The sequence below is a fragment of the Dendrobates tinctorius genome, unplaced genomic scaffold (assembly GCF_039654945.1).
Source record: "Dendrobates tinctorius isolate UK_male_01 unplaced genomic scaffold, ASM3965494v1 ptg000158l, whole genome shotgun sequence".
Lineage (NCBI taxonomy): Eukaryota > Metazoa > Chordata > Amphibia > Anura > Dendrobatidae > Dendrobates > Dendrobates tinctorius.
The window spans coordinates 11,839,234-11,851,920 of NW_027361825.1; the positions used below are offsets into that span (position 1 = coordinate 11,839,234).

Sequence of the window (12,687 nt, forward strand, 5' to 3'; positions counted from 1 at the left end):
GGGCACCGGATTCTAAAGACTGTAAAAAAAAAAAAAAATTTGGGGCTTGGATGGAGGCGAAGTTATTGTGTGTGCTGTGATGAATGTGTTGGGTGTAGCATTATGTATGTATGTATGTATGTGAGTTTTTGTATCTGCTAAACTTACACTCCCCCTCCTTGCATTTCTCCACCCTGCATGTCTCCTCCTGGAAGCTCCTCAGATTCAGCTTCCTGTGAAATCATAATACATGCATATAGGGTTAAAAAAAAAAAAAAAGTAAAATAAGATTAAAATAAGAAAAAAAAATTATTTACCTCAGTTCACTGATGATGTGAGGGGGAGCTCTCAGAAGAAGACATTGCTGTGGCCTGGCTTGCGGGTCTGCTGCGGTGTGGCTGGCGGGTCCTTCCTGAACGGATCTGCAAGTATAAAGACACTTGTTAAGCTACTATACAAAGGATAACAAAAGCTTTCAGGCCTTTATACTTACTGGGAAAACTGAAGGTTTTCCTATGTGGGTCTGGTGGCTCTGCTGCGGCCTGGCAGGTCCTTCCTGATCAGATCTGCAAGTATAAAGACATTTGTTAAGCTACTATACAAAGGATAGCAAAAGCTTTCAGGCCTTTATACTTACTGGAAAAACTGAAGGTTTTCCTATGTGGGTCTGGTGGCTCTGCTGCGGCCTGGCAGGTATGCTGCGGCCTACTGGGTTCTTCCTGAATGGATCTGCAAGTATAAAGATAATTTTAAAAACATAAAAAAAAATCCTCATCGGTATTAATGTGTGTAATTCCCTGAAACTCTCACTGAGAGTATACCCAAGTGTTTGCATGTGTGTAAATTCCCTGAAAATCTCACTGAGAGGGTAACCACACTGTGATTGGATGTGTGTAATTCCCTGAAACTCTCACTGAGAGTATACCCAAGTGTTTGCATGTGTAAATTCCCATCTCTCACTTGAGAGTATAACCACACTTGTATACCAAAAACCAACACTTAATTTTACCTTTTTTTGCACGTATACCCATACTTAATTTTACCTGGTTTTAAAATAATACTACGGACAATTTTTATAAAAAGTTTTTATTAATTTTTTTTTTCACAAGTAGGAGCTACTCTGCTCTTTATTTTAAATACCACAATAAATGAAAAATAAAAAAAATCCAGAAAACATACTACAGTCACACCACATACAATACCACAGTTACATCATATACAATACACATAACACATTCACAGTAAACTTGCAAATATGCAAATAAAATTACAGTACCATGAAAATAAAATTCAGTACACATGCAACAGAGAAACAATTAAAGTATGAAAAAAAAGCATAATAAAAATACACACACACACAGACATGCAATACTGGGAGGCCACGAACATACGTGCAGGAAAGCAGACCACACAAACATGAAGGCCACACACACACAGACAGGCCACACACACAGACAGGCCAGACACACACAGACAGGCCACACACAAATAGTTTAATACTCACACAATTGCAGGCTTTGCTAGCAGGCTGTTGGTGCAATGGCAGGCCTCTCCGTCCTGGCTTGGTGCAGGGCAGCTGGGCAGGTGCAGGCAGGCTTCTTGCTCCAGGGGTCTTGCAGCTGGGCAGGTTATGGCAGCTTATGGCTTATCCACCGGCGGATTCCGCAAAATAGCGGATCCCGGCGGATCCGCCGCCCATAGGCGCCCATTCTACCACATGGTGGATGACGGCGGATGCGCCGTCTCCCGCCATTTTGACGGCGCCAAAAAACGTTGCAAAGTCCGTTCACCAGCTCAGACAGAATCCGCCAGAAATCTGGCGGATCCGCCGAATAGCGGACGTAACGGACGACCATCTGCCAAAATCTGCCACTAATGTATCTCAATGGGAAAAAATGGCGGATCCGCCACAAGAAAAGCGGATCCGCCATTTTCAAAATTTGGCGGATTTTGACTGATGGTGAAAAACTGATGTGTGAAACAGACCTTAGCTATGTCGACTGCCAACATTACTTTCCTGATGTTCGTCACTGCCGAGCTCCCCTTGACAAATCCCGCCTGGGGTAGATCTATAATCTCTGGCAATATCAATGCCAATCTATTAACCATCAACTTTGCCAAAACTTTCAGATCCTGATTGATTAACGAGATAGGCCTATAACTAGTTGGGTCCTCTAGGTCCTTTCCTGCTTTAGGGATGAGCTTTATGTATGCTGTGTTAAGGGTAGCCGATACTCGCTCTCCCCCTAATATCTTATTAAACAACTCCTTCAATACAGGTGAAATTTGTTCCTTTAAAATCTTGAAGAAACTGCCATTGAACCCGTCTGGTCCCGGGGCTTCTGTGAGCATTTTTCTGGTCATCATTCAAAACACTAATATTAGTGACGTGTATACAAATCCTTTCTAGTCTTAAGTCCATACCCATATGGCTGGGGTCACACTTGTGAGAAACTCGCACGAGTCTCGCATCTCAATACCCGGCACTTCAAAGGAAATATTCTTCAAAACACACACATACAGTTGTGGCCAAAAGTATTGACACCCCTGCAATTCTGTCAGATAATACTCAGTTTCTTCCTGAAAATGATTGCAAACACAAATTCTTTGGTATTATTATCTTCATTTAATTTGTCTTAAATGAAAAAACACAAAAGAGAATGAAGCAAAAAGCAAAACATTGATCATTTCACACAAAACTCCAAAAATGGGCCAGACAAAAGTATTGGCACCCTCAGCCTAATACTTGGTTGCACAACCTTTAGCCAAAATAACTGCGACCAACTGCTTCCGGTAACCATCAATGAGTTTCTTACAATGCTCTGCTGGAATTTTAGACCATTCTTTGGCAAACTGCTCCAGGTCCCTGATATTTGAAGGGTGCCTTCTCCAAACTGCCATTTTTAGATCTCTCCACAGGTGTTCTATGGGATTCAGGTCTGGACTCATTGCTGGCCACCTTATAAGTCTCCAGTGCTTTCTCTCAAACCATTTTCTAGTGCTTTTTGAAGTGTGTTTTGGGTCATTGTCCTGCTGGAAGACCCATGACCTCTGAGGGAGACCCAGCTTTCTCACACTGGGCCCTACATTATGCTGCAAAATTTGTTGGTAGTCTTCAGACTTCATAATGCCATGCACACAGTTAAGCAGTCCAGTGCCAGAGGCAGCAAAGCAACCCCACAACATCAGGGAACCTCCGCCATGTTTGACTGTAGGGACCGTGTTTTTTTCTTTGAATGCCTCTTTTTTTCTCCTGTAAACTCGATGTTGATGCCTTTGCCCAAAAAGCTCTACTTTTGTCTCATCTGACCAGAGCACATTCTTCCAAAACGTTTTAAGCTTTTTCAGGTAAGTTTTGGCAAACTCCAGCCTGGCATTTTTATGTCTCGGGGTAAGAAGCGGGGTCTTCCTGGGTCTCCTACCATACAGTCCCTTTTCATTCAGACGCCGACGGATAGTACGGGTTGACACTGTTGTACCCTCGGACTGCAGGGCAGCTTGAACTTGTTTGGATGTTAGTCGAGGTTCTTTATCCAACATCCGCACAATCTTGCGTTGAAATCTCTTGTCAATTTTTCTTTTTTGTCCAAATCTAAGGAGGTTAGCCACAGTGCCATGGGCTTTAAACTTCTTGATGACACTGCGCACGGCAGACACAGGAACATTCAGGTCTTTGGAGATGGACTTGTAGCCTTGAAATTGCTCATGCTTCCTCACAATTTGGTTTCTCAAGTCCGCAGACAGTTCTTTGGTCTTTCTTTTCTCCATGCTCAATGTGGTACACACAAGGACACAGGACAGAGGTTGAGTCAACTTTAATCCATGTCAACTGGCTGCAAGTGTGATTTAGTTATTGCCAACACCTGTTAGGTGCCACAGGTAAGTTACAGGTGCTGTTAATTACACAAATTAGAGAAGCATCACATGATTTTTCGAACAGTGCCAATACTTTTGTCCACCCTCTTTTTTATGTTTGGTGTGGAATTATATCCAATTTGGTTTTAGGACAATTCTTTTTGTGTTTTTTCATTTAAGACAAATTAAATGAAGATAATAATACCAAAGAATTTGTGTTTGCAATCATTTTCAGGAAGAAACTGAGTATTATCTGACAGAATTGCAGGGGTGTCAATACTTTTGGCCACAACTGTATACTGTATATAGATAGATATCGCTATATATAGATACTAGCTGAAGACCCCGGCGTTGCCTGGGCATTATAACCAACTGTGGTTAGTTATAACAAATTATAATGATTATATTGCACATAAAAACATTTCACATCATATATTCAACACTACAGATTTTCAACACAAATTAACTAAACGATTACCCAAGTATTGATAGTATTTTATTTTCAACTCATTCAAGATCCTTTTGATAGAACATGTGTATCTGTGTATCTAACCCTATCCTGTGTGATAATGTCTGCTGAGCTGTTTACCTAATCCTCTCCTGTGTGATACTTTCTCCTGAGCTGTGTATCTAATCCTATCGTGTGTTACTGACTGCTCAGCCGTGTATCTAATCCTATCCTGTGTGATACTGACTGCTGAGCAGTGTATCTAATCCTATCCTGTGTGATACTGACTGCTGAGCTGTGTACCTAATCCTATCTTGTGTGTTACTGATTGCTCAGCCGTGTTTCTAATCCTATCCTGTGTGATACTGAATGCTGAGCTGTGTATCTAATCCTATGCTGTGTGATACTGACTGCAGAGCCGTGTATCTAATCCTATGCTGTGTGATATTGACTGCAGAGCCGTGTATCTAATCCTATTCTGTGCGATACTGTCTGCTGAGCCGTGTATCTAATACTATTCTGTGTGATACTATGTGCTGAGTTGTGTATCTAATCATATCCTGTGTGATACTGTCTGCTGAGTCGTGTATCTATTCCTATCCTGTGTGATACTGACTGCTGAACTGTGTATCTAATACTATTCTGTGTGATACTGTGTGCTGAGCTGTGTATCTAATCATATCCTGTGTGATACTGTCTGCTGAGCCGTGTATCTAATCCTATCCTGTGTGATACTGACTGCTGAGCTGTGTATCTAATCCTATCCTGTGTGATACTGACTGCTGAGCTGTGTATCTAATCCTATCCTGTGTGATACTGACTGCTGAGCAGTGTATCTAATCCTATCCTGTGTGATACTGCCTGCTGAGCTGTGTATCTAATCCTATCCTGTGTGATACTGACTGCTGAGCCGTGTACCTAATCCTATCATGTGTGTTACTGATTGCTCAGCCGTGTATCTAATCCTATCCTGTGTGATACTGAATGCTGAGCCATGTATCTAATCCTATGCTGTGTGATACTGACTGCAGAGCCGTGTATCTAATCCTATTCTGTGCAATACTGTCTGCTGAGCCGTGTATCTAATACTATTCTGTGTGATACTGTGTGCTGAGCTGTGTATCTAATCATATCCTGTGTGATACTGTCTGCTGAGCCATGTATCTATTTCTATCCTGTGTGATACTGACTGCTGAGCTGTGTATCTAATCCTATCCTGTGTGATACTGACTGCTAAGCTGTGTATCTAATCCTATCCTGTGTGATACTGACTGCTGAGCCGTTTACCTAATCCTGTCATGTGTGTTACTGATTGCTCAGCTGTGTATCTAATCCTATCCTGTGTGATACTGACTGCTGAGCCATGTGTCTAATCCTCTTCTGTGTGATACTGACTGCTGAGCTGTGTATCTAATCCTATCCTGTGTGATACTGACTGCTGAGCCGTGTATCTAATCCTATCCTTTGTGATACTAGGCTCCCACTGCAGTCTGTGTCAAAGGGTGGTCTGTGTTGGCGTGGTAATAAATTGTGTTATTTCCAGATTTACAGAAGGACGATACCACCATAGAAATGATAAGAATAATAGGCAAAAATTTTTGGTGAATTGGAACGCGCGGGGTTAAAATTTTGCCTCACAACATAGCCTATGACGCTCTCGGGGTCCTGACGTGTGACTGTGCAAAATTTTGTGGCTGTAGCTGCGACGGTGCAGATGCCAATCCCGGACATACACACATACATACACGCACACTTTCAGCTTTATATATTAGATATATAGATAAAAAGCCGGCAATTCAGCAGCCGCTTACAATAAAATCACAGCAGGAGCCGACAGGATAGAATAGATGGATTACATACAGTATATGAATAGATAGTTATACACATGTCAGTGATATATATAAAAAGTACAGTGTGTGCAGCTTACTGTACATGTATTTAATTATTAAAAGATTATATTTCTGAAAAAAAAGGGCGGACTACCACTTAATTTTCTTAATCAGTAGAGGGAAAGCTGAAAGATGGGGGCAGATGTTTATAGCCTGTGAAAGGGGTAATACCTATGGAGCTTCCCAGGCTGTTAATATCAACTCACAGGTGTATACGTAGCATTTAATGGCTATTTAAATGGGGGACCCCCCTAAAATGATGTTGAGTCCCATTATAAATAATTACCAGCAAAGGCTAGGCAGACAGCTGTGGGATGATGTCAATAGCCTAGGAAGGGGCCATGGAAATTGCCCCCCAACCAGGCTTAAAACATCAGCTCTCAGCCGCCCCAGTAAAGGCACATCTTTAAGATGGGCCAATTCTTGCGCTTAGCCTCGCTCTTCCCACTTGCCCTGATGTGGTGGCAAGAGGGGTGATAGTTGGGGGGTTGATGTCACCTTTGTATTGTCAGGTGACATCAAGCCCAGAGGTTAGTAATGGAGATGCGACTATAAGATGCCCTCATTGCCAACCCCATAGTCATATTGTGTAAAAACACAGACACCCAGAATAAAGTCCTTTAATTGAAAGAATGACACAGACTCCTTTAATAAATCTTAATTAAGCTATATTTACAGCATCGCCCATTCCAGTGACGCCATTGTCTCCTGAAATAGAATTAAAATAACAAACAACAATTTTCCTCACCTGTTCGCCGAGAAGATAATAATCCATTTGTCCCCCGACAGGCCTACCTCTGCTACATCTAGAAGGTAGGTTGGTTATTAATTATAAGGGGACCCTAAATCATTTTTTTTTTTTGGGGGGGGTTCCCCGATTTTAATAACCAGGAAAGGCTAAGTATACAGCTCTAAGCTGATATTAACAGCCTGGGATGCTCCATGGATATTACTTCCTTCCCAGGCTATAAACATCGGCCCCCAGCCTTCAGCTTTCCCTCTGCTGGTTAATAAAATTTTGGGGTTCCCACGCCATGTTTTTCAGAATATAATTTAGTAAGTAAAAAATACATGTACAGTAAGCTACACAAGCACTGCATTAATTTTATATGTCACTGACATCTTTATATCTATCTATTCTATCTGTTCTATTCTAACTTGTCTCTCTGTGATTTTACTGTATGCAGAACATGAATTTGCCAGCTTTTCAAAGGACATGGGTGTGTAATAATCGGACACCATTCGCATGGTCCGAGTGCTGTGCGATATTTTTCTTGCACCCATTGACTTCTAATTCGGGATGCGATCCGATTTCCGATTACAATCACAGCATGCTTTTCCAGTCCGACCATGATCCGATCCGAGCTGGAAATTAACTCTCAGATGGACACACAATGATAGAATAACATTGGGGTCCGAATACAATCCAATTTTTAATCGGATTTCATTGCAAGTGGGAGCGAACCCTTAGGCCAGGGTTACACTTGCGAGAAACTCGCACGAGTCTCGCGTCTCAATACCTGGCACTGACGCCAGCACTCGGACCGGAGCGCTCAGCTGCATAGAAATACATGCAGCAACATACTCCGGTCCTGAGTTTCGCGCAAGTGTGAGCCTGGCCTTAGCAGGAAAACGGGCCACATTCACATTAAAATTCACATCAAAAAGTATTTTTAAGGCCGGGGTCACACTTGCAAAAAACTCGCTCGAGTCTCGCATCTCAATACACTGTGACCGGAGCATTCAGCTGCATAGAAATACATGCAGGCGCACACTCCGGTCCTGAGTGCCGGCGGCAGTGCTGGGTATTGAGGCGTGAGTTTCTCGCATCACACTCGCAAGTGTGACCATGGCCTCAGGGCCGGCGTTAGCGGCAGGAAGACTAGGCAGCTGCCTAGGGCCCCCGCTCCCCCAGGGGCCCCCAGCCAGTAGCATGCCGCTAATAGTGGCACATCACGCAGCCCCTATGGGGCCCCTGAGTCAGGGAGGGCCGTCTGCCACCAGTGCCGCCGTGTTCAAAGCAATGATAGAGGAGAGAGCTTCAGATGATGCTCCCTCTCCCTTAATTCCCCTCTGACACTGCGGGTGCGCGATGATGTCACTTCATCGCGCACCCACTGTGAGCCGCCGCTGAGACCGGAGCAGAGCGGGCACAAGGAGAGGTGAGGATTGTGTTTTTTAATTTAATATATCAGTGAGTACTGGACTATGAGGCTATTCTCGGAGGGGGTGGGGGCTACATTATATTCTGTGGGGGGCTGTATTATATTCTATGTATATTCTATGGGGGGATACATTATATTCTATGGGTAGGTGGGCTGTATTATATTCTATGGGGCGCTACATTATATTCTATGGGGAGGTGGACTGTATTATATTCTATAGGGGGGCAGTATTATATTCTATCCGGGGCTACATTATATACTTTGGGGGGCTGTATTATATTGTATGAGAGAGGATTTTATCATACTCTTTGATGGGGCTACATTATATTCTATGGGGAGATGGGCTGTAATATAATCTATGGGGGGCTGTATTATATTTATTATATTCTATGAGGGGTGATTGCATCATACTCTATGAGGGGGAAAATTATACTTTATGAGGGGGCTACATTATTTTCTATGAGGGAGGATTGCCTCATACTCTTTGATGGGGCTACATTATATTCTATGGGGGTCTGTATTATATTCTATGAGGGGTGATTGCATCATACTCTATGTGGGGACTACATTGCATTCTATGGGGGTCTAGATTATATTGTATGGGGGGCTTCATTATACTCTGAGGGAGCTACATTTTATTCTATGGGGGCTGCATTATACAATATGCGGAGGGCTACATTATACTATGTAAAGGGGCTGCATTATATTCTGTGGGGGCTGCATTATACTATATGTGGCCTGCATTATACTGTATCGATGACTATGGGGAATACATTATACTATATGAAGAACTGTTAGGCATCGTGTTCCTGCAGCTGCACAACGGGAATCCAGAGCTTTGCATCCAGCAGTCTCACATTCTCCACCGACCGCTCAGGAGCCTGCACAGCAATCTCGGCGTCCCAGGCGCTCTGCTCAGACCAGCTCTGTAGGACTGGTTGTTGCTGCCACCTCTGGGTCAGCAATTGCAGCGCAGGCTGTCCTGCAGCAAGCCACTCCAGAGGCTAAGTCCTCTCGTCACGCTACTGGGAATGCTCACGAGACGATCTCCCATTGGAGATCGGGAGTCACGTGCTCAGGGCCTTCTCCTAATCTGATTGGTCCATCTGAGAGATCTGGAAGGCCCGCATGGTCGCTCGGCCATGCGCTAGTATAGACTCTAATTGCTACTGTGTGAATGGTGATGGATGTATGGACTGCGAATGACTCATTAAGATTCCCCTCCCTCTGATATTACGAGTGCGTTTAGGGATCTAGTTATAGAGTCAGCGCCAGACAGTGGCAAGTTACTGGCCACACGGCGCACCCTCCACAGTGCTAGCGTCCGACAGTGTGCCCTTCTTGGGCACTGTTGTATTGCGGCTGGGTCAGTCGCCGCACTGCTGTAGCAGCACTAGTTGGCGTCCACGGTAGCGACGCCGCACGCACGGTAGGTCTAGACGGACATCCCCCTGAGTCTTGGGCTTAGTCCTGTGACCACATACCGTGCGTGCACTTCGCTGAGTCCTGTGAGGTCAACAGGCTCGGCATTTATGTTCATGCCTTTGGCGACTTTGTGAATCAGCAGAGTACGGCAAGCGCACATCGGGTGACGTATAACCCATGTGTGCTATACCGCCATATAGCGTGTCTGTCATTGTCTAGCAGCGGTTTTAACACCTACTGCACGGTGGACCCCGGGCGGCGAACACACTTTCTGTTATTTAATATTTAGTGCGTTCCGCCATCCCTAACAAAAACTATGGGGTGCATTATACTATGGGAAGTGAATTGTACTACATGGATTACTATGGTGGTGCATTATACTAAATTGAGCACAATAAGGCATGTATTATACTATATGGAGGACGTGGCAGTGTATTTTAATATCTGGAGGACTATGAGGAGGGTATTATACTATATGGAGGACTGAGTAGTGTATTGTACTATATGGAGGACTGAGTGTATTTTAATATATGGAGGGCTATGAGGAGTATATTATAATATATGAAGGACTGAGGAGTGTATTATACTATATGGAGGACTGAGCAGTGTATTTTAATTTATGGAGGACTATGAGGAGTGTATTATACTATATGGAGGACTATGGGAAGTGTATAATACTATATGGAGGACTGAGGAGTGTATTATAATATATGGAGGATTATAGGGAGTGTATTATACTATATGGAGGACTATAGGGAGTGTATTATACTATATGGAGGACTATAGGGAGTGTATCATACTATATGGAGGACTATGGGGAGTGTATTATACTATATGGAGGACTTTGTGGCACATTATATTATATGGAGGACTATGGGGTGTGCATTTTACAATATGGAGGACTGTGGTGCACATTATAATATATGGAGGACTGAGGGGTGTATTATACTAAACAAGCAATATGCTGCCTATTCATCGAGTGATTGGATTGTTTATGCCGGTACAGAAATCATTGTTCTCAGCAGCACATCGCCGGTGTAAACTGTAGATGTGCTGCTGATAACATGATACTGTATGGGGACAGATTGACCATTAATGATTGTTCTGTTCCCATTATTCTTTCTCAGTTGGTGGAAAGAGGCCAGGAAACAAGCGTCAAACGACTTCAATATTGTCAATCACACTCATTTAGCGGCCTGACGTCAGCGCATATAAATACAACCGAAATGCTTCTGTGTGATGTGCAATATGTTACCATTTGGGGACCCAATTTAAACTTTTGCCTAGGGCCCCACTTTGCCCTGCCCGGCCTAAGTGTTTTTTTATGTGTATTTTGAAATGGATTAGACTCATAATCAATGTTTTAAAAAAAATCAATCTGCGTCAAAATCCTTGTAAAAAATATATACCTAAATACCCTAAAAGGAGAAGACACTTTACGAGCAGTGAATTGATTTTGTATGAGCGGAGCAACAGAGCGGCTGCAGGTCTGCATCCATTCTGCTGTATCCCACCTCCCATTGGCCTGTCTCATGGATGACACAAGGCTCTGCACACAGACACACGGCCCCCTCCCACGCATCTCTCCATTCATAAAGAAATATCAGTGCGCAGGGATAAATGAACAGAAAGACCAGGGCACCCACAGAGGAAGAGCATGGCACGGAGGGGAGGCACGGGATAAAATTAGACAGCGCAAGAGTATGTTACATGGCTAGAGACTGACAGGTAGCAGCGACGTACGGCAGCGGTCATATAGAACTACATACTGTGTGAAGATCTTTCTGCAAATATTATCATCTCACTTTATGCAACTATATTTGCATATTAACCCTTACAGTGCATGCAAATCTGCCCGCTGCAGTCTTGCAGACAACTGTTGCATGCACCTGTAGATATCCTATATGCATGTAAGTGTATGGCCGGTCGCCTAGTGTAAGGGGGGGCACTTTCAAGTGGTAGCATTGTATTGTGCATTGACGCTGCCATATCATCGAGAGGTCATCTTCATGTGTTAGTCTAAGGACAGGATGGTGATCGCGGTACTTCATGTTTTTCTGCTCCTGGTCGCTGTCTCAGGTAAGCCCGCAAATTATATTGGTTTTGTTGTATGATTTTTTTTTTACATTTTTATTACCTGTTTGCTATCGCCTCTCCTCCAATGCTCCCTCCGACACTGCCACTTCTGACCTCACTAACCATTTCCTGTATTTAGACTGTGATTCTGTTGCTAAGGAAACGCAAAAAACGTCATGCGAAGGCAGAATCTAATAAGTAAAGTACATTGTCGTCTGTTTGGTACGTGCAGAGTGACAGTATTCAGATGAAAGAAGTCACATTAGAGGCGATATTGAGGTTGTGTGTCGGTGAAAAGCACCATGGAAACTGAAAATGTGGTCTGCAGTCCAAGACTTGATGAACTACATCTCTCGAAATGCAACTGCAACTGCTATCTCTCTCCTGTCTATGCTGTGTTCTCCCCTCATGTGCTGTCCCGTTTGAGCTGTCTCCCCCTGTGCTCTGTCTCTTTCACCCCTATGTCTGACCGTGTACAGAACATACCACAGCTCCTGGGCAGGGGAGGAAGCAAAAGACAATACTGACATTGCAGCAGGAGATCGCAGAGGATACATTTTGTGAGGTAAAATATTGTTAAAAAACAGTCAGTGAAATATTTTACCTCACAAAATTAATCCTCTGTGATTCCCTTGCTGTAATGTCAGTATTGTCTTTTGCTTCCTCCCCTGCCCAGGAGATGTAGCATGCTCCGTACACGGTCAGACACAGACAATTTTTAAAATGAACTTTCGTTCGTGGGAAAATAATAATAATAATAATCTTTATTTATATAGCGCCAACATATTCCACAGCGCTTCACAGTTTAACAGTTTCAAAACACAAGTCATAAGTAACAACTTTAACAATA

At 43.4% G+C, this 12,687-nt stretch overlaps 1 protein-coding gene and 1 long non-coding RNA gene across 3 annotated transcripts in view; one reads left to right on the forward strand and one right to left on the reverse strand.

Moving 5' to 3' along the window:
- On the reverse strand, positions 1-11,966 carry LOC141051852 (uncharacterized). The gene is made up of 5 exons (XR_012220705.1): positions 11,899-11,966; positions 617-708; positions 473-545; positions 297-401; positions 1-212 (listed from the first exon to the last, which is right to left on the reverse strand). It is a non-coding gene; the product is annotated as an uncharacterized lncRNA (long non-coding RNA).
- LOC141051851 (neural proliferation differentiation and control protein 1-like) overlaps positions 11,358-12,687 on the forward strand; it is a 25,259-nt gene continuing 23,929 nt past the window's right edge. The window contains exon 1 of one of the 2 annotated variants that reach the window (XM_073548942.1): positions 11,358-11,840. In XM_073548942.1, the coding sequence (XP_073405043.1) occupies positions 11,792-11,840 (49 nt within the window). In that variant the 5' untranslated portion in view covers positions 11,358-11,791. The remainder of the gene's footprint in view (positions 11,841-12,687) is intronic. The other variant, XM_073548941.1, reaches the window with a different exon arrangement.